Source organism: Macaca fascicularis, chromosome 5, assembly GCF_037993035.2.
Source record: "Macaca fascicularis isolate 582-1 chromosome 5, T2T-MFA8v1.1".
Classification (NCBI taxonomy): Eukaryota; Metazoa; Chordata; class Mammalia; order Primates; family Cercopithecidae; genus Macaca; species Macaca fascicularis.
Genome location: NC_088379.1, coordinates 111,088,040 through 111,111,447, shown reverse-complemented (window position 1 = coordinate 111,111,447; position 23,408 = coordinate 111,088,040). Strand labels below are relative to the sequence as shown.

Genomic DNA, 23,408 nt, shown 5'->3' with positions numbered 1-23,408 from the left:
GGCCCACTGCAACCTCCGCCTCCCAGGTTCAAGTGATTTGCAATTCTCCTGCCTCTTAAGTAGCTGGGATTACGTCAGCCTGAAACCACGCCTGGCTAATTTTTGTATTTTTAGTAGAGACTGAGTTTCTCCATGTTGGCCAGTCTGGTCTCGAATTCCTGGCCTCAAGTGATCGCTCACCTCGGCCTCCCAAAGTGCTGGAAGTACAGGCATGAGCCACCACACCTGGCCTAAACCTTACTCTCTTAATAGCTATGTTCTTTTACCTCCTCTACATTTTTTACAACAAAATAACTTTTTTTAGTGTAAGAATTTTTAGGATGTAAGTTTCAGTATATACATCATATGCATCTAGAAAATTTAAAGTCAAGATCTTCAGAATTTTAACTTATTTTAATCCATATTTCTCTTATTTTTTTTTAATCATAACTTAATTTGGAAATGTAGTCAGAGTTGTTAGTTTTTATTTCTTTTGCCTTTCTATAATGAATTGCCTTTCTTTCTTAATTCCTTAAACTGTACCATTATAGATTGGCAAGCTTCCTCTGCCTTCCTTTTTGAAACCCATTTTTCTCACTCAGTTCAGTTTAGGTCCAAACTATTGTAGACATTCTCTCAATGTATATGTAATACACAGTATTAAGCAGGGAAATTGTTAGAGAACGCAGATGCATTGTCCCCTTCTTTAAACCTAGAGTATTAGTATCTTTAGGAGGTAGAGTCTAAACATGTATGTTTTTCAAGCCCCCCATGTGATTCTGATGAGCCTCTCTGCTTAAGAACTGTATTATAATTATTATTATCATTATTATTATTATTTGAGACAATGTCTTGCTCTGTTGCCCGGGCTGGAGTGCAGGGGCGCGAACATGACTCACTGCAGCCTCGACCTCCCAGAGTTAAGTGATCCTCCCACCTCAGCCTCCCAAGTACAGGCATGCACCACCGTACCTGGCTACTTTTTAAATTTTTTGTATAGACAGGATCTTGCTAAGTTGCTAGGGATAGTCACAAACTCCTGGGCTCAAGCAGTCCACCCACCTCAGCCTCCCAAAGTGCTGGGATTACAGGTGTGAGCCACTGTGCCTGGCCTTAAGAATCATAAAATCCAAACTTGTTCTCATGGAAAAACAAACAAGGCCTTCCAAGATTTAGATAACCTTTCTTGCCTCATTTTCCATCACTTTGTCTCCTATTTTGTGTTACAATAACTGAAGGCCACTTGTCACTCCTCACAAACACTGTGCTTGTAGTGATCTTTAGGCCTTTATTCATTTTGTTTCCTTTGCCATGATTGTCTTCTCATTTCTTGAACTGGCCACGTTACTCATCTTTTAAGATTTAATTTTTACTTTGTCTTCTCTAGGAAACATTCCCTCATATAGTTTGCTAGTTGAAATGCCAGTACTCTCTGTATTCCTTGTTCTCTGCGGATTTTCGTCATTACATCTGTCACAGTTATTAAGTACTTGGTTCATGAATTTATCTTCTTCTCTAGAATATAAGTTCCTCAAGAGCAGATGAATAAAGATGCCTTATTCATCTTTATATTCCTAATGCCTGGCATGTAGTAGCTACTCAATAAATATCTGTTGGAGTAAATTGTTGAATAATATTTTAAAGCCAACAATTTTTTTTTTTTTTTTTTTCCGAGGCAGAGTCTCACTCTATTGCCCAGGCTGGAGTGCAGTGGTGCAATCTCAGCTCACCACAACCTCCGCCTCCCGGGCTCAAGCAGTTCTCCTGCCTCAGCCTCCCAAGTAGCTGGGATTACAGGCACCCGCCACCATGCCTGGCCAATTTTTGTATTTTTAGTAGAGACGAGGTTTCACCATGTTGGCCAGGCTGGTCTCAAACTCCTGACCGCAGGTGATCCACCTGCCTCAGTCTCCCAAACTGCTGGGATTACAGGCGTGAGCCACCACTCCTAGCCTTGTTTTTGTTTTTTTTTTAATCCAGGTAGTGACTCTTCTCTTTTCAGGAGCACTGCATTTATTAAGTTCTTTTAATTGATTCCTTGAAAATTCTCTTTCTCAGAATAAGTTTTTTGTTGTTGTTGTTGTTGTTTATTTTTTCCACTGCTGAGTGTTTACTCTGAAAGCTAAATATTCTTTTAACAGAGAGAATTTTATTATTTCTAGTCTTACCTAAGAAAACTTTAAACTCGATTCTGGGAGAAGTCATTTTTTGACATTTGAGTTTATTCTTCAGTCCTTTCCCACTCTCTCTTCAACCAGTTGATATACCTTATTAAGAAATCAGAAATGTACTATTGTGTTTACTACTTTATTTTATTAACCATTATTTATTTTGATCCATCTGTCTTACATATTTTCCAAGTTTTGATTGATTCTTGGGTGCGTTCTAGCTGTAAAACTGCACTAATTTAAATTAGGTCTATCTCCTAATGCTACCCTCCCCCCTGCTCCCTCCCCACAAGGGACACAAACTCATCCTTTTTTATGGCTGCATAGTATTCCATGGTGTATATGTGCCACATTTTCTTAATCCAGTCTGTCACTGATGGACATTTGGGTTGATTCCAAGTCTTTGACATTGTGAATAGTGCTGCAATAAACATATGTGTGCATGTGTCTTTATAGCAGCATGATTTATAATCCTCTGGGTATATACCCAGTAATGGGATGGCTGGGTCAAATGATATTTCTAGTTCTAGATCCTTGAGGAATCACCACACTGTTTCCACAATGGTTGAACCAGTTTACAGTCCCACCAATAGTGTAAAAGTGTTCCTATTTCTCCACATCCTCTCCAGCACCTATTGTTTCCTGATTTTTTAATGATCGCCATTGTAACTGCTGTGAGATGGTATCTCATTGTGGTTTTGATTGCTTTTCTCTGATGGCGAGTGATGATGAGCATTTTTTCATGTGTCTATTGGCTGCATGAATGTCTTCTTTTGAGAAGTGTCTGTTCATATCCTTTGCCCACTTTTTGATAGGATTGTTTGCTTTTTTCTTGTAAATTTGTTTGAGTTCTTTGTAGGTTCTGGATATTAGCCCTTTGTCAGATGAGTAGATTGCAAAAATTTTCTCCCATTCTGTAGGTTGCTTGTTCACTCTGATGGTAGTTTCTTTTGCTGTGCAGAAGCTCTTTAGTTTAATTAGATCCCATTTGTCAATTTTGGCTTTCATTGCCGTTGCTTTTGGTGTTTTAGACATGAAGTCTTTGCCCATGCCTATGTCCTGAATGGTGTTGCCTAGGTTTTCTTCTAGGGTTTTTATGGTTTTAGGTCTACTATGTAAGTCTGTAATCCATCTTGAATTAATTTTCATATAAGGAGTAAGGAAAGGATCCAGTTTCAGCTTTCTACTTATGGCTAGCCAATTTCCCAGCACCATTTATTAAATAGGGAATCCTTTCCCCCTTTCTTGTTTTTGTCAGGTTTGTCAAAGATCAGATGGCTGTAGATGTGTGGTATTATTTCTGAGGGCTCTGTTCTGTTCCATTGGTCACCAACATGGCACATGTATACATATGTAACAAACCTGCACGTTGTGCACACGTACCCTAGAATTTAAAGTATAATAATACTTTTTAAAAAAATAAATAAAATAAAATAAAATAAATAGAAAGTGCTTTAAACAGTGCCTGGTCCAGAGTAAAATCTACTTAAGTGTTAGCTATTATTATTCTTCTTGTTGTTGTTGTTGTTTGTTATTACTACTATGGAGAGAGAATACTTAATGAATTCCAAGTTTAACATGGTTATTATTCTCAGAGTAGATGCAGTGTGGGTCAACTCCTGAATTCATAAAAGTCCCATTCTGGCTGTTGCAATGCCTGACATAAAGGGAACCCTCTTTTCTATTCAGGGAACGCAGATGCCAAAAGTCACTTCATATTAAATATTTGCATCATTTTTTATTCTGATGTCCATGTGCATGAAGTTTTCAGTTTTGGGTATGAAAATGGCTCTTAGTGCTAACATTTGTATTTGTCCATGAAAAGCACTAGTTTAAAGAATTAAACTGAAAATTTTAATATAAGGGAACCGGTGAATTTAGTGTCTTGTAGCTTTCAAAAAGAGGAAACGTGTTTCTTTAATATTTAGTATGGATTAATTGGCTTTATTAGCTCATTTTCAACATGGGCCTCTAAAATGTCATTTAATGTCACCTTTAGTTTTGAATAGATACAAGGCATTTTAATTCACTTTATAGAATCAAAAGTGATTTTTTAAAAAGGTAGTACACTTACAATGCATGAATATAATTATTAACATACCTTGTAAACTTTCTTATAAAATGTTTGCACATTTTATGAATTTGGCTATAAATTCTGACAAGATGAATTGAGCAAATCGCTTTCTTAATATCTTAATTCAAAAAGCCTAAAGGGAAGAAGAGAATAATGGCCAACTGGAAATTTAGTATTATCCTTACATTTAAAGTGCAAACCATTACAATGTAATAAAATTAATCCAGACATTTCCGGGGAGGGGGGGGATCTGCACTAATTCAGTTGCTTAGCATTTCTTTGCTCATAAACTTTTTTTATTAACAATCATTCTCCTGTTTAACATATTCTATATAGTACTGCCAGAATTATCTTTCAAAAGTATGAATATGACTCATTTTTATGCCTAAAAACACCTTATGATTCCCTTCAAAAATGGGATTTCATCCAACCCTTCTGTTCTTAAACAATGTGTCCAAACCTGCCCTCCAGCCTCTTGGGCTCTTCCTTCCTATCCCCTTGTCTGTCTTCAGTGGACATCTTCATATTTTTGAAGAAGCAGTTTAGATGTCATCTCTGCACAGTTTCATTTTTGTTGGGCTGTTGTATCACTGCTGTACATACCTCTATGTAGAACTGGGGGTGGAATTTTATTTTTTTATTTTATTTTATTTTTCTTTTTAGACGGAGTCTCGCTCTGTCGCCCAGGCTGGAGTGCAGTGGCACAATCTCGGCTCACTGCAAGCTCCGCCTCCCGGGTTCACGCCATTCTCCTGCCTCAGCCTCCCGAGTAGCTGGGACTACAGGCGCCCGCCCCTGCGCCCGGCTAATTTTTTCTATTTTTAGTAGAGACGGGGTTTCACCATGGTCTCGATCTCCTGACCTTGTGATCCGCCCGCCTCGGCCTCCCAAAGTGCTGGGATTACAGGCGTGAGCCACCGCGCCCGGCCGGATTTTTTTTTAACACTTTGTATTGAGTTTTTACCTCAGCACTTGATAGCAGGACTTGACATAGTAGGTAGTCTAAATATGCTTACTGAATAAATAAATATATTCAATTCATCTAAATTATTTAGGTCTTGAAGTTGTTTCTTTTTACATTCCTAGAGAAAGGTATATTTAATCTCGCACTTCCTTTTTTTTTTTTTTTTTTTTTTACCTTAAGTTCCGGGATACATGTGCAGAACGTACAGGTTTGTTGACATAGGTGTACATGTTCCGTGGTGGTTTGCTGCACCCATCAACCCATCACCTAGGTGTTAAGCCCTGCCTGCATCAGCCATTTGTCCTGATAATCTCCCTCCCTTCCCCCCACCAACAGGCCCAGTGTGTGTTGTTCCCTTCCCTGTGACCATGTGTTCTGATTGTTCAGCTCCCACTTGTAAGTGAGAACATGCAGTGTTTGGTTTTCTGCACCTGCATTAGTTTGCTGAGGATGATGGCTTCCAGCTTCATCCACGTCCCTGCAAAGAACCTGACCTCATTTCTTTTTATGGCTTCATAGTATCCTATGATGTATATGTACCACATTTTCTTTATCCATTCCATCACTGATGGGCATTTGGGTTGGTTCCATGTCTTTGCTATTGTGAATAGTGCTGCAATAAACATACGTGCACGCGAGTCTTAATAATAGAATGATTTATATTTCTTTGGATATATACCCAGTAATGGGTTTGCTGGGTCCAATGGTATTTCTGGTTCTAGGTCCTTGAGGAATCGCCACACTGTCTTCCACAATGGTTGAACCAATTTACACTCCCACCAACAGTGTAAAAGCATTCCTATTTCCCCACAGCCTCAGCATCATCTGTTGTTTCTTGACTTTTTAATAGTTGCCATTCTGATAATAATTGCCATTTTAATAATTGCCATTCATGGCATCAAGTAGTATCTCATTGTGGTTTTGATTTGTATTTCTCTAATGATCAGTGATGATGAGCTTTTTTTCATATGTTTGTTGGCTGCATAAATGTCTTCTTTCAAGAAATGTGTGTTCCTATCCTTTGCCCACTTTTTAATGGTTTTTTTTTTCTTGTAAATTTATTTAAGTTCTTTGTGGATTCTGGATATTAGCCCTTTGTCAGATGGATAGATTGCAAACATTTTCTCCCATTTTCTAGGTTGTCTGTTCACCCTGATGCTAATTTCTTTTGCTGTGCAGAAGCTCTTTAGTTTAATTAGATCCCACTTACCAATTTTGGCTTTTGTTGCAATTGCTTTTTGTGTTTTAATCATTAACTCTTTGCCCATGCCTATGTCCTAAATTATATTGCCTAGGTTTTCTTCTAGGGTTTGTATGGTTTTTGGTTTTTACATTTAAGTCTTTAATCCATCTCGAGTTAGTTTTTTGTATAAGGTGTAAAGAAGGGGTCCAGTTTCAGTTTTCTGCATATGGCTAGCCAGTTTTCCCAGCACCATTTATTAAATAGGGAATCATTTCCCCATTGCTTGTTTTCATCAGGTTTGTTGAAGCTCAGATGGTTGTAGATGCGTGGTGTTATTTCTGGGGTTCCATTGGTCTATATGTCTGTTTTGGTACCAGTAATATGATACTTTTTCATGTATTGATAGCCTCAGTTGTTTTGCCTTTGTGTACATTTATCACAAGGTCACTTCCTTCTATAAACTCTGGAGGTTATGGTCTAAAATTTTTGTCATTCTGATCTCTTTAAATTTTCTCTCTCCCTTTTTCTTGACCACTTTGCTTTAGAATAAAAAGCCTTGACATATCTTTATCCTGGACACTGTCTTTGAGGATTATAACTGTGGGCCATTATTTGATTTGAGATTTACTTGAAAAAAATGGTTTTCCCTTCACTAAAGCACTATTATCTGTCTACTAATATACTTTATTATTTTTGTATGTAATTTGGGTTTGTTGTACACAGCATTTTTGGTTTTACTGATTTTTTGCTCTAATATCATCTTGTTTTGGTCAACAAAGGTGTATATAGGTCATGTAACATTTATACATTTAAAATATAATATTTAGTATCTTAATATAAAAAGGAAAGCAGTGCATTCTTTTTGGTTTTTTTTTTTTTTAAGTTTCGTTTATAGTGGGCACTAAAAGCTTAGTCATCCCTCCTTTAAATGATTATACTGCTTTTCCCCTGGCAGGTCATAGTCATAGTTTGAGAACTAAAAAGAATCTTAAAGATTAAAAGCTCCTTAGGGGGCTGCATGATTCAGTATTGTGTCTCCAGCATCTAGAAAAGTCCCTGACAAGATGATTTTTTTGAATTGGCTAATAAATATGAATCAATGTTAAACAACTATTTTTACATGAAGGCCAGTTCAGAAAAAATAAAAATATTTCTTGGTATCATGCCTTTTATTACACTTTTAAACATTCAAAGTACAAATTATTAAATCCAAGAGGGGGTAAAGTACATATATGTATGTGCACACACATATTTACATACATATATGTTCTTACAAGCTAGATTACATATATTATTGACTGAAAGGACGTGAGTGAGGATGTTGGCACTGTTTTTAGCTGATCGAAGAGCCTATTTGGTAAATAGAAGAAACTTTGTAATCTTTCATTCTATTAGGATGATTTTTATGTATCATCCTATTTTATATATACATATACATAGATACATACATATATATAATATATATATATATGTATATATATTTTTTTGAGACATTGCCTCACTCTGTCACCCAGGCTGGAGTGCAGTGGCGCCATCTCGGCTCACTGCAACCTCCACCACCCAGGTTCAAGTGATTCCCCTGCCTCAGCTTCCCAAGGAGCTGGGATTACAAGTGTGTGCCACCATGACTGGCTAATTTTTGTATTTATAATAGAGATGGGGTTTCACCATGCTAGCTAGACTGGTCTCAAACTCCTGACCTCAGCTAATCTGCCCACCTTGGCCTCCCAAAGTTCTGGGATTACTGGCGTGAGCCACCGCACCCAACCGCTCATATATTTTTTTAAGGTGAAAAAATAGCAGGGTCAGTTTACTTTCCCAAGATATCCACTACTGGTTACTTGTCAAGACATTTTATCAGAGATATTTTTTAAATTTTTTTTAATTTTTAAAATTAAAATAAAATTTTAAATACTTTTAAATTTTACTGTGCTGGCTTAAATGTTGTCATTGTTTTCTGATATTCCTATTCATAGTTTCATTTTGTCGTAGGAGTAGAGGATTACTTTAGAAGTAGGGTTGTCAGCAAACACCACATGTTCTCATTCATAGGAGGCAACTGAACAATGAAAACACTTGGACACAGGAAGGGGAACATCACACACCGGTGCCTGTCGTGGGGTGGGGGGAGGGGAGAGGGATAGCATTAGGAGATATACCTAATGTAAATGACGAGTTAATGGGTGCAGCACACCAACATGGCACATGTAAATGTATGTAACAAACCTGCATGTTGTGCACATGTACCCTAGAACTTAAGTATAATAAAAAAAAAAAAGAGAGAGAGAGAGGAAAAAAGAAAAAGAAGTAAGGTTATCAGATTTAACAGATTAAAAATACAGGACACCAGTTAAATCACTTTTTCTTCTATTTAAATATTTCAGAATAACAAATATTTTTCCATGTAAGTGTGTGTGTCTCTTTCAACATTTGGGACATACTTATACTACCAAACAAATAGTTTGTTGCTTATTTGAAATTCAAATGTAATTGGTTGTTCTGTATTTTATATGGCAACTGTATCTAGAAAAGACTCGCCCCCACCATCCACCATCCTTTTCCCAGAATTTCCAGGGAATGTTTTACTTTGGTTTAGTTATAATGTTAAAAGCATTATATGTATTGTAATTAGTACTTTGTATACCATACTTTCTTCACAGGACCAGCACTTTTTTTACAGTGTCTAATTTTTTGCCTGGTTCTTTTTAAATTTATTTTTGACAGTCATCAAGGAAACATCTGACTTACAAGGCTCTGCCTTTTTCAATTTTCAGCTTGCTTAAACGTGAGCTGTAGAAAAGAGAATACAAGAAAACTTCATCTTTTTTTTTCCCTCAACTTTTAGTTTAAGTTCTGGGGTACATGTGCAGGATGTGGAGTTTTGTTACATAGGTAAACGTGCCATGTGGCAAAAAAGCTTAGCCTTAAAGATGTTACTGCTAACTTTCATCAAATTCTATTCATGCCAAGAATGAAAATGAATCCCACATTAGGAGTCTGGATAAAAACCAAAATGACCACTTATTATAATCACTGTATACTCAGTGTCATCAATTACAGCGAGATATAGACAGATGTTTTTTATCACTGATATCTCAATATATTTCACAAAGCTATTGTGAAAATAAATTTGATAATGTATATCCTTAGGTCCACTTGAGGGGGAATATGTTTACGTGTGTTTTACCTATTATTTTATCTTTTAGGGATCTGCTAATCACTTTTTCTTCTATTTAAAAAAGTTAATTTGGCTTTAACTCCCTTCTCTACCACCTCTTTCTTTATCCATTTTAATCTGCCTGTTCCTTTGATGAAATTTTAAAAAATCAGTCTTAATATGTTTCAGAGGAATAATGCTTTTGCTTTCGTCTAGAGATTGGCAATATGTAATGAGTGGCATGCTTTTAGAGGTATAGGAAAGGTGGCGTTTGACTCTATGGAGGCTTCCCTAGTCAGGGAAGGAGCTGCTATTCCTATGCCTGGCTGAACTTCCCTACGTATAAGAAAATAAACTTTATATTCGTATAGTTTCCTCTTTAATCTCCTTATCTGTGAAAGAGATTCTGCAAAAACTTTAAGTAGCTCGTTACTACGTTTGTCACCTTGCTTAGAGGAAAATTTATCCTAGGTCCCATTCAATGGGTCAAATTTGCTTCCTCTTTTCTTCAATAAAGGTGAAGTGCAATTGTGGTATAGCTTTTTATATATACCTGGAAATTATTAGGATTTGTGTAATATAATTTTTAAAAATCTTTTGTCATTCTGGAGAGTGCTTTGCTGTGGACTACTCTATACTTTTAACCTTGCCTGAAAGAATATACAATAATCTTCATTGTCTTAATTTTTATTCATTCAGTTTCTAGTCATTGGTTGAAAGTATACAACTGATGTGGAGTATTTGGAGTTAGTTAGTTTTTGGGGTTTTTTTTGGTAATTGTTTCTTTTTATCCTGTTTAATAATAACATTCTCTTTTCCTCTCCAGCACAAACGTGCAGATATCTGATAGCCCTTTCCGTTGCACTCAAGAGGAAGCAAGATCATTAGTTGAATCGGTAAGGGGCAAACGTCCAAGACATCCTTTAATCTTACAAATGTCATAGGAAGTCTAGTAGAAATTCTGAAATCTCTAGCAATGAAATGTGTCAAGTCCTTTTGAGAAGCATAAAGTTTACAAATCACACTGAAATCTACTTTTTAAATTCAAGGAATTTAAATGAAAAACTTTAAAACTTTTTAGTTGAGTTTTTAAATTTTGTATTTGAAAGTATATTAACCTTTAGCTAATTTCATATGATGCTGCTTTTCTTATCATCAGTTTATTATTGTTTATATAAATATGCTCTCCTCTGTACTGTTGTATCTCCATGAATTATCTTCTGCCCAGCCTCTACATTGGAACTGGCTATTGGCACAGTTCCAGCTTAGGAAAAAAAATTGGCCCAGCATGGGAGCTCATTCCCCTAATCCCACCACTTTGGGAGGCCAAGGCAAGTGGATTACTTAACGCCGGGAGTCTGACACCAGCCTGGCCAACATAGCGAAACCCCATCTCTACTAAAAATATAAAAAGTTAGCTGGGCCTGGTGGTACATGCCTGTAATCCCAGCTACTTGGCAGGCTGAGGTGCAAGAATCACTTGAACCTGGGAGGCAGAGGTTGCAGTGAACTAAGATTGTGCTGCTGCTCTCCAGCCAGGCCGACAGAGTGAAACTGTCTCAAAAAAAAAAAAAAATTGAAAATAAAATAAAATTACGTTTTTCACCTTAAGAAAAATAAAATTGGTAAGACCCTTTGCTTTTTTATTTCCCTTTAGTTTGGCTGTCTCACATGCTTTCTTTCTGTAAGCTGAGATGATATGCTTAGATTTTTATATGTCTTAGTGATAATGCTGCATAGAGGCAACTGAATTTATTAGTAAATTAATGACTGATTCGGATATTACTAAATTAGAAAATTTATATTCAGATAATCAAGTAATATTGCTTATATAAAGTATATTTAGGAGTGGTCTTAGGCTAGAAATATCATTTATAAATTAAGGGTTTTTAAGAACTATGAAGTTGAAAAACTAGTGAATTTAGATCTTTACACCAAGAACAACTAAAATGTTCCTAAATGTTAGCTGATCACTGTGGCTGCTTTTAATTTATTGGGTTTTTTTTTTTTTTTTTTTTTTTTTCACTAATGTAGTGACTATCTAGTGCCTGTTATGTGGTAAGATATAGGTGCTGGGAATGCAGTATTAAAGAAAAGATACAAAAACCTCTGCCCTTGTGTAGCTCGCATTTTATCTGGAGAGATGGATAAGAAGGAAATATGCAAGTAAAATAATGAACGTTTCAGAGAGCAAAAATGCCTTCTGAAAAATGACAAAAATGAGCAGGGACAAGGGGATAAAATGCCGGAAATGGGATAGGAGTTGTAGTTATTAAAAAAGCGGCCAGCCACAGCCTTACTAAGAAGAGGGCTGAATACGTGCCAAGAATTGTAGAAGGTAAGGTCAGGTGAAGGAAGAACATTCAAGGCCACACTCCCAGAGGCCCTGAGGCAAGAGGATTTCTGAGGTATTCAAGAAACACCCAAGGTGACCATAGTGACTGGTAGAGAAGAGAAAGTATGGGGAGAAAGGAGATGAGATTAGAAATGTTTGGATCTGGGTTTGAAAATGGGGGTCAATTATGAAAGACTCTGTGCAGGCTATTTAAGGATTGCGTTTCTTATTCTGAATGAGGTAGGGAACCATTAAAATATTTTCAGCAAAGGAGTGGTCTAATCTGACTTTGATTTTAACAAGATCATTCTGGCTGCATTGGTGAGAATGGGCTGTAGGCCATAATTAGATTCAAGAAGATACAAGGAAGCTGTCACAATAATGCAGGCCACATTATTTTCTCCAAGTTATCAGTTTTGTATCTATGTAGATTATATTCAGAATTTGGTTTTCATTACTTCTTTAAGGATAAAAATGAAGGGAAACAAAAACTTTTCATCTTTGTACAAGCAGTCTGTCTCACTAATCTCAGATTAAGTCTATTCCATGTATTTCAGTTGTAGATTCATAAATAATACAGTAGATACTTGTCTTAAAATTAGCCACAGGCTCAAAGTTTCTATATTAGATCCTGTTTTTTTCATTGCTTTCTGTCACATTAGTGGCAAAACAATAAAAAAAAATTGGAGGACATATATATGATCTATTTAGATTAGAGGAATAAGATTATAATTCAGAAAGGTTAACATACAGCCTTAATTACCTGACTTGGTAACTTGGTTGAGCTTTATAATAATGAAGAAGACACTATACTGAATAATTTTTCACTGAGAATACTGCATCAGAAATTCACAAATTAGAGAAACCAGTGCCTCTTCACTAGCTCAGTGGAACTTCATGTATGCCAGTTTTCATCATTAAATATTTGTAAGTCAAAGAATTACCCCATTAGCACCTTCATGAATGATTTGGGATTCTTAGAGCCCAGATTAGTTAACACCCTTCTCATATAAAGTTTAATTTGTAATAATGAAATTCTTTGTCATAAAAGCATTTTGTCTCATTTCCTCTTTTCAGAATCACATTGAAGTGTTTGAATCAGATTATTTAGGTGTATATTTCCATGTCTCTTCATTTTGCTGTATACTGAATATTGTGCAGTCTTCAAAGTGCTGTCAGGTTTTTTTTTTTTTTTTTTTTTTGTCCTTTAATTGCTAAGAATAATTGAAGACACAGAAGCAGAAGTCATTCATCATACTTGATCAGATTCAGACCGTATCAAGTCCTGGGTTTGTATGAAACAAATTAGAAGACCCAGATTTTGTTAGTAGCTTAGAATGAGCAAATTAACAAGTCTAACATGTACCTAAGTAATATTATCTTGAGACTTATCTGTAGGTGTTAAATGAGTCCGAAGTATGGTCACTAAAAGGCCAGACAATAATGGAAGTTTTCACTTTTGAGATGCATATTGCTAGAATACTTAGGACGTGTTGATTGAGATTTTAGAATATGGTTAACTGCTTTGTACTTTTAAAATAGACAAAGAAAAGAAAAGAAATAGACTAAACTTTTCAGTGGTTAATAGAACTATTGTAGGAAGTATATGCTGGATAAACATATATTGATCAAAACACAATTAAGTGTAACACTGAGACTAAACAAATTGTTAGTCATCCAACAATGCGTACAAATCAGTTGGGAAAAATATTGTCAGAATATCCAAGAAAAATAAAATATAAACTGACAAATTGATGAAAATTATTAAGAACCATCTTAGAAACAAAATAGAAAATATCTACAGAAGTAATTTATTGTACTTAGGTTAGAGATCTTAAGAAGGATAGATCTAAAAAGATTTCAGAAGGAGAATTTAAATGATCAAAATGATTATTGGGCTTTGTTTACAAATATAGATGTTTGAACTATATATCATCACAGAAAGCATGACTGTATCGTAACAAGTTTTGTTCATTTGATCCCAACACACTAGGGAACCATAAAAGGCAGAGAGAGTGCTCTCAGTGGGCTACAGCATGTGGACCCTGGCAACAGAACCCTGTATGTAATAGTTCAACTGCAGGACCACTCAATTATTATGATTTTTTTTTTTTTTTTTGAGACACATGTTCTAGCTCTGCCGTCTAGGCTAGAGTGCAGTGGCATGATCATATAGTTCACAGCAGCCTTGACTTCCTGAGCTCAATTGATCCTCCCACCTCAGCTTCCCAAGTTGCTGGGACTACAGGAGTGTGCCACCACACCTGGCGAAGTTTTTCTAATTTTTGGTAGTTGGGGGGGGCGGTCTCACTATATTGCCCAGGCTGGCCTCAGATTTCTGGCCTCCAGCAGTCCTCCCACCTCAGCCTCCCAAAGCACTGAGATTACAGGTGTAAGCCAACGCACCCAGCCTACATTTCTTTTTGTAAAGTTTTTTTTTTTCTTTTTAACCACCTGATTTTATAGCCAAAAGATATGAGATTCTTCCCCAATACTTGAGAATTTTGTGACTAACAGTTGGATCTTTATTTCAGGGAGCAAGGCTCAGAGCATTTATAGAGAACAAAGAATGTGTGTTTGTGTGTGCATGTGTGTATGTGTATGCAAAGACATGATTTGCCTTTCAGATAATATTAGTTGATAGTCTTTAAAGATATTTGATTTGACTATTGGGGGTTAAGATGCTACTTTTAGGACCTTTTAGCTAAATATTATTTTGGGAATGTTGAGAAGATTCAAACAAAATGTACAAGATTAATCTAATGGACATACATAATTAGTGAATACATGATTTTTTCAAGTATATGTACACATTTCCAAAAATTGAATAGATATTAGACCACAGATAGAGTTGCAAAAGACTTGCTGTCATGCAGACCACATTCTCTGTCTACAATATAATCCATTATGAAAATATTAAGAGAAAACACATGTTCATGTGTTTGGAAATTTAAAAGTACTTATACATAAATCAGGCCTGAAAAATATAAATAATTTATATTTAAAGCTAAAATATTTAAAATTGAAAGACAACTGAGTCAATGTATGTTAAAACTTATGTAATGCAGCAAAAATAGTTCTTGAGAAATTAAATGTATACAATATAGCAGAAATGAAAGAAAATTATAGAAGTTCAACTTAACAATTACTCTGTTCATTTTTCTGACTTTTTATATTAGAAGAAAATAAAGTAAATATTTAATGAAACGGAAAACAAATAATGACAGGATCAACTAAAACAAAAGCTGCATTTTCTTTCTTTTAAGACTAATTATATAGACCTGTGGCAAGAAAGATGATGAAATAGAATAGGCATAAATAAAAATAGCAAGAATTAAAATGAAGACATAACTACAGGCATAAGACATATTTAAATAATCAGAAGAGAATACTGAAAAGCTTTTTGCAACAACTTTCTAAACACAGATGAATTGAGAATTTTGTTTAAAATATAAATTGCCAATATCAAATCAAGAATAAATAGAAAACCCAAATAAACTTGTAAAACAATACTTAATCATGAAGATGGCCATTTTTCCCATATTAATTAATGAAGTCAGTCTGTTTTTTTCATCTGAATCCCAATGAGGTTTTCACTGAACCTCACAGGGTGATTCTAAAATGTATATGAAATAGTAAAGGGCCAAGAATAAACTAGAAAGGATTAATAAATTTAAGTAAAGGGGGAAAAAAACTGTAAACAGTAGAAGAAACCTTAAAATAAGTCACAAGATAAGCCATTGATTGGAAGGAGATATTTTCATATAAATGATAAAAGGACTAGCATCTAAAATAATAACTTATTCAAACTCACAAGATAAAGATAACCCAGTAGAAAAAAAAATGTGTAAACAGCACGAATAGACAGCTCACAAAAGAGGAAACATACAATGACCACTAAACATCATAATTTGCTTTATCTTACTTGTAATTAGTGGGATCAAAATAAAACACAATACAATTTTACAGTTGTAGATTACCAGAAGTTTAAAAGTCTGTTAATACCAAGAGTTTTTAGGCAAGTGAAGAAAGGGAACCTTTCATACTTGATGGTATGATGGGCATATAGATGGCTACAACTACTTTGAAGAACGTTAAGTAATTTCTACTAAACTTGATGCATATAATTCACTACTCAGAAATTACCTTCTAGGTACACACCTTACAGAGACACTATACATGTGTTTATGATCAGAAATGGAAAAATTAGAAACAGAATTAAATGTCTATTGATAAGAGACTGGGTGAAAAAAGTGGGACACATACAGTATGTACCGTTTATATATTTTTTAAAAAGCAGTAGCACATATTTTTTATGAATACAAACATATATGGTATTACATTTTAGAAACATAAATAAGAAAAGTAAATGTCAATTTCAGCACGGTGGCCAAAAGTTACCCCTGAGAAGGGAGGAGAATAAATAAGATTTTTATTTTTAATATACAGGGAGAAAGAGTTCAGTTATAAAGATCTGAAATGACAATATTAACTCTTCTAAATCTAGAGAGTAGGTATGTGTTGTAATGGTCTCTGCATACAGAATATGTTTGAAGTATTTTGTAATTTAAAAAATTTATATGCCCAGAAAAACAATTTAAAAAGATTAATAAAGCCAAAGCTAGTTCTTTGAGAAGACCGTAAAACTGATAAGCCTTTAGGCAGAATGATCAGGAAAGAAAAGAAGACACATTTTTCAAAGTAAGGCACGAAACAAGTAGTATCACTGCTAATTCTACAGATATTAAGAGAAAAATAAGAAATATGAACATATTTTATATAAATAAATTTGACAGCCTGCATGAAATTGATAGATGCCTTGAAATACATAAACTACCAAAGCTCACTGAAGACGACATAGGCATAAACAAATTAAATTTGTACTTAAAAACCTTTCTATAAGCACAACTCTAAGCCCAGTTGGCTTCTACTACTATTGTTCAATATTGTACTGAAGGTTCTAGCCAGTGCAATAAGGCAATAAAAAGATGTAAAAGGCATTCAGATTGTGAGGGAAGTGGCACGAATGTCTCTGTAGCAAGTTCAACAAATTCTACCTAAAAACGACTAGAATAAGTGAGCTTAGTAAGATTGCAGGACATGAGATTAATATAGCAAACAATTGCAGGCCGGTTGCGGTAGCTCACACTTGTAATCCCAGCAATTTGGTAGGCCAAGACGGGTGGATCGCCTGAAGTCAGGAGTTCAAGACCAGCCTAGCCGACATGGTGAAACCCCATCTTTACTAAAAATAGAAAAATAAGGCAGGCATGGTGGCGCACGCCTGTAATCCCAGCTACTCAGGAGGCTGAGGCAGGATAATTACTTGAACACAGGAGGCGAAGGTTGCAGTGAGCTGAGATCGTGCCACTGCACTCCAGCCTGGGCGACAGAATGAGACTCTGTCTCAAAAAAAAAAAGAAAACAACAACAACAAAAAAACAAAATACAAAAAATTAGCCAGGCGTGGTGGTGGACGCCTATAATCCCAGCCACTGGGGAGGCTGAGGCAGGAGGATCGCTTGAACCTGGGAGGCAGAAGTTGCAGTGAGTCAAGATCATGCCATTGCACTCCAGCCTGGGCAACAAGAGCCAGTATACAAAAATAGTTGCTTAGTTGCTTTGAGAGATATATATATATATCTGCAATAATCAAGAGAATATATTCAAGAGAATATAGTAATGGCATAAAGATAGATTAGTGTAACCAAATCTACACATAGACCTACATATATATGGACAACTGATTTTCAAAATGATTTTTTTTCAACAAATAGTGCTTAAATAATTGGTTATTCATATTTTTAAAAACACATTTCAGTTTTGCACTGTATATAATTGTCTAAAATGGATCCTATGCCTAAATTTAAGGCACAAAACTTAAACTTATTTTGACTTTGGGTTAGACAGTATTTCTTAGATATGACACCAAAGGCACAATCTGTTCTTTAAAATGATAAATTGGACTTCATCAAAATAAAAAAAATTCTGTTCTACAAAAGACATTCTTAGGAGAATGCAAAGCTACATACTACAAGAAAATATTTGAAAATTATGTATCTGATAAAGGGACTTGTGTTCAGAATATATAAAGCACTTTCACAACTCAAGAAAACAAAACATTCAGTTTTCAAAGATCTACAATATATGGCTCTGTAAATGGATGGATGACCCCAAAAAAGAATTTTTTAAAAAGTACAAAATATATGAATGAGCACTTCACCAAATCTATAAAGAAGGCAAAGAAACACCTGAAGTGATGCTCAACTTTAGTTATTAAATGCAAATTTAAAACCACAATGCATGCCAATATACACTTTTAGGATGTCTAAAAGTAAAAAGACCAGCCAAACCAACTGTTAGCAAGGATGTGGAGGAACTACAATTCTCATTTACTGCTGGTTAGAATGCAGAATGGTACAACCATCTGGAAAACAGTTTGGTATATTCTTGAAAAGTTAAACACGTACATACCATGTGATCCATGTGATCAAGTCGTTCCACTCGTATATATTTACCCAAGACAAAAGGAAGTGTATTTCCATACAAAGACTTGTACGCAAATGCTTGCAGCAGCTTTCTTTGTAATAGAAACTGAAAACAACCCAGATGTTCATCAGTAGATGAATGGATAAACAACTTGTAGTATATTTATGAGGAATACTACTCAGTAATAAAAAGGAATAGGTTATTGATACATGCCACAACATGGCTGAATCTTTTAAAAAAATATATTGAGTGAAAATAGACATATCATATACATTTTATCATACCATTTATATAAAATTTTAGGAAATACAAGCTAAGGTATAATGATGCAAACCAGATCAGACAGAGCCAGGAAGGAGGATTTTCCAGTCTCGTTTTTAAGAGCATGGAGAAACTTTTAGGAATAGTGGTGAATATGTTTATTATCTTCATTATATTGATGGCTTCTTGAGTGTATATATGTCAAAACTTACCAAATTACAGACTTTACATGTAGTTTATTTCAGGTCAGTGTTAGTCTAATGACAGGTCTTTTGGAAAAAAAAAAAAAAAAAATTTCTGAGATCAGATTGTCTGGGTCCAAATCTCAGTTCTTTAATTTATAACCTGAGGCAAATTTTAATTTATTTACATCTTTGATTTCTTATTTATAAAATGGGGCTTATAATAATATATCTTATCAGGCTGTTGTGGAGAATTGAATGAACTAATCCAGGTAAAAATGTCCAGCAGATAAGGTATTCAATAAATGTTGGGTGTTACACTTGTCATTACTGCTGTAGGTTTAGTTGAGTTAAATTGACCACAGAGAGAGAAATCCCTTCTATTCCAGCCTCTTCTTTTAATACTTCTACTGATGAGGATATCACTTCTTTCTGAGTTGACCCATTCCATGGTTGGATATTGGAAAAGTCAGCCTTACTAATTTTTCTAGACATATGAGAATTAGTCCTACTTTCAGAGAATTTAATAGGAAGAAAGGAAGGAAGAAGAGGTGGAACAAGTGGAGGGGAAAAGTAGTTGGTGTAACCACTCTTCCCATCTGGGAATTCTTTTCCCAAAATTCTTCCTTGTGCTTTGTGTAAGCACTTTCCTCTTTGAGGAAATTGAACACTCTAGGCATTATACAGAATTGGGGGAAATTTGAATTAAACAATGTGTAAGGTTTGCTAATACTTGGTACTGTAGTCATTTTACTGGAAAAATGATTGAACTTTATGAGGCTCCACACACAAACTCGTGGCATATAGAGCTAGGAGAGAGCCATATTCGGTGCTAAAGGATTCCCAGACCTGCCTCAGACATGTGCACAGCCTAACTCCAGGGATTTAAAACTCTTACAGTCTGGAATTCAGGCCAAGAAGAGTAAGTAGTTATACACTTGCTCAGTTCTAGGGAACCAGACCCATGCCACTGTGAACCTCTAGCTCGTAGTAGTGATGGAAGAAGTTCAAAAGGTTAAAGACTTCTAAAACGGGGCAGATAGAAGGCCTCTCAGAGAGGTCTTAGCACCCTCAGTCTGATTTTGTTTTTGCCTGTTCATGGACAGATTTCCACTAAAACTAGTCTCAGATAAACCTGGAGCACACAAGACTCAGATGATAGTGATGATGGTACATGGGATGCTAAATGGATAGTGTTTTGAAGTAAAAAAGTCAAGGGGGAATTGGAACTTCAGTATAAATGTATTATTTCTGGCTACATTTGGTAGATCTTATTTCTTCAGTAAAGCAACAATATCCATAGTGTTGTATAAAATTTGGATGGTCGTCTTATAGTTGGTGCAAGACTTCTTAGCTGAATGGTAAAAAGCAGTGCATTCAGAAGGCCAAGGCCATAAGGTGAATCCCAGTGGCAGTTAACATCAGCATGTAGCGTGGCCATCTATTTCATCCCAAAATGCATATTGGCATTTATGTAGAGACTCAAAGATGAATCCGGGTGAAGGACTTTAGGTGAATCCATCAATATAAGCATCTCATGTGAGTCTGAGGCATTGTTATCATTCAGAATAATAGCACTTAAAAAAAAAATCACACCAAAGCTGTGTTTTATTTTTCCTAAGGGTCACAACAAGATGGGTGAATAAAGCAGTCAGCTTAGAACCACACTCTTAGGGGTTCTGCATTCTAATAAGAAAATACCAATTAATGAATATTTTAAATAGTTATAAATAGGAGAAGTAATGACCAGCAGAAGAATGGTGGGGTTCATTATAGAGTTCTTGGATAGGACTTATAACAGCATGTTCCTTATATGGTTCCTTTGGGCAAAGCCTTTATCTCTATTTAGGGCTTTCCTGATGACATGACAATAACAGCTTCCTTGCATGGTCCACAAGGAGAAGGCATTCCCTGGCTTCTGGTTATTGAAATTGAGCCAGCTCAGAACTAATCTCTGAGGTTAGTCTGACTGGGATACCCTCTTATCACCAGAGCTGCTTTGACCCCTCAGACTACCTAGACAAGAAGTACTTCCCTCTAAGGGCACTCACTTTAATCAAAGCTATCTCTCCATCAAAGAGGACTGTATTTTCTTTTGGAGTAGAACTGATCTTAGGATGCAATTTTCTAGTAAGATCACCCTACAATATTTATGTCACACAGATTTGTTTTATGACCCTGAGAATGAACATCCTTATGGGAATTCATTTAAAAATGTTTTAAATAATGTGTTTTCTTCGTAAGTCAGGGTCTGATTAGAACCAGACCCTGACTTCTGAAGAAAAGACATTATTTTAGTGTTGTTTCTCCCTCTTCTTTCTCTTTTTGCCCCTTAACAGCCCTGCTGTGCATTACCACCAGATGGTAGACAAAGTTAGTGAAAGTAAAACCAATCACTTACTTAGCTACTAGCCATTTAAATGCATGCTTGATGAGGAAGTATTAAGAGATTAAACTTACATGAACTTAAAATATTTTTATGTCTTCTTTATGAATAACTAAGAATTGGACATTTTATTGATTCTAAAGCAAAAAATCAGAAAAGGATTATGTGAAAAGTAAAATGAATGTAGCATAACTGCCTTATGAAGTGTGGAAATACAATGCAGAAAGATAATGTCTGGCTGGGCGCGGTGGCTCACACTTGTAATCCCAGCATTTAAGGAGACCTTGGCGGGTGGATCACTTGAGTTCAGGAGTTTGAGACCAGCCTGGCCAACATGGTAAAACCCCGTCTCTAAAAAGAAAAAAAAAAAGAAAAAGAAAGACAATGTCCAAGACACTTTAATTCAACTAAAACCTTGCATCACCTGAATGAAAAATTGGGAACCTGTTTTCTTTCCCTTTAATTTTGAACTCTTTTAGTAAAATGACATAATATCAATCCCTGTGTTAGATATAGTAAAGCAGGATACTTTATATTGGTTCAGTGTGTCATGTTTGTTCATTTGAACAAATGTAACTTGCAGGTGAAAATGCTTATAGGGACCTGGTAGAGTTATTTGAAAGAGAGACACTTAAGCACAGAGCAGTTGTATTAACAGTTTATATTTAAAATACAGTTTATATATAAATAGAAAAGAAAGGAATACTTTGGTAATGAAACCATTAGATTTGTTTGAAAGCAATTAAAGATATAAAGATAATGAGAAGGATTTTTGGGATGAGGAAGAGGAGTAGATAGCATTTTTATTAATTAATTAATTAAAGACATGGTCTCACTATGTTGCCAGGGCTGGTCTCAAACTCCTGAGCTCAAGTGGATCTACCTGCCTTGGCTTCCCAAAGTGCTAAGATTACAGGCATGAGCCACCACACCCAGCCATGGAAATAGCATTTTTAGAATGAGACTATAAAACAATACTCATTGTTGGTGGATAATTTATCTTGGGTGAGTAGAGGATGTCCGCATTCTTTTCCTACTAAGAAATTAGATGAGGTATTACATTAAAAGAAATTAGAAGTAAGTAACTAAAAGTTATTTTTTTTTTAGTTTCTTACAATGAAAATGTAATCATAGTATCCCCTGAGAGTGAAGAATTGGGATTAGTGATCTTTTGGGTACTGCTCCATACATTTCTTTGTTCCGTTTTCTGTAAGTAAATGTTATATTTGTCATTATGTTTAGTTACCAGAAAATCATCGACTGTAGGTAAAGAGTCAAATAGCTAATGTTTATCATGAATCCATTATAATTGATGTTTTCAAATTTAAATGATAGTTTCTCTTTTAATATGGTAATTTTTTAAATTACCTTCACATTTTTATCATTATCTCTGAGTGTCAGACTTACCTATGATGAGGTGGGTGGGTGGGTGTGTGTATTTAAATATATATCATATGGCTTTGCATATTCTGAATATATTCTATCAATTGAGAAATTTATTTTAAGAATAAAGAAATAAAACCATTCTGGAAATTATTTTAAAATGTAACGATAAATGTTTTAGAGTAGCTTGCTCATTTCTTTTCTGTAATACTTTTTAGGTTAACGAGAAGCTGCTCAATTATTCTATTTTTATACACTATACAGTTTATTCCTCTGAAATGTTTGGCAGCTCCAACAAGAAGCAGCTGCTAATTTGAACTTAGAAATCTAAACAGCTAATTTAAGAAAAAAAATTTGTACTGTTATACTCTCCTTAAATTGTTCAGGACACAAATAGGCATCCTGCACAATTTAAGGAGTATATAGCAATTTCATAGAAGAAGCAGGTTACCCCGTTTTATGGTCTGTTTAGAAAAATAGAGCCATCAAATCCCAAATGCCTAATCTCAAGGAGTACAATTTTTATGTTGTGTTACTGTCATACCCAGATTTAAATCCTACCATCCCGAAAATCAATGATGGTTAAGAATTTTTCTTTGTGCACAAGCTGAGTAGATTTTATTCTTTTTGAAGTACTTGGAAAAACTAAAGGATGTTTTTTAAAAAGTGTAATTTTAGGCCAGGCACGGTGACTCATGCCTGTAATCCTAGCACTTTGAGAGACTAAGGTGGGAGGAACGTTTGAGCCCAGAAGTTCAAGACCAGCCTGGGCAACTTAGCGAGACCCCATCTCTAAAACAAACAAACCAAAAAAAGAGATAAAATTGTAATTTTATTTACATGGTTA

The 23,408-nt window shown here is 35.3% G+C and overlaps 1 protein-coding gene across 5 annotated transcripts in view; it reads left to right on the top strand.

Moving 5' to 3' along the window:
• Window positions 1-23,408, top strand: part of PPA2 (inorganic pyrophosphatase 2) — a 125,142-nt gene that overhangs the window by 98,288 nt on the left and 3,446 nt on the right. For all 5 annotated transcript variants that reach the window (XM_074040254.1, XM_074040255.1, XM_045392717.2 and 2 more), the window contains one exon: window positions 10,352-10,421. In XM_074040254.1, coding sequence (XP_073896355.1) covers window positions 10,352-10,421 — 70 coding nt within the window. The remainder of the gene's footprint in view (window positions 1-10,351; window positions 10,422-23,408) is intronic.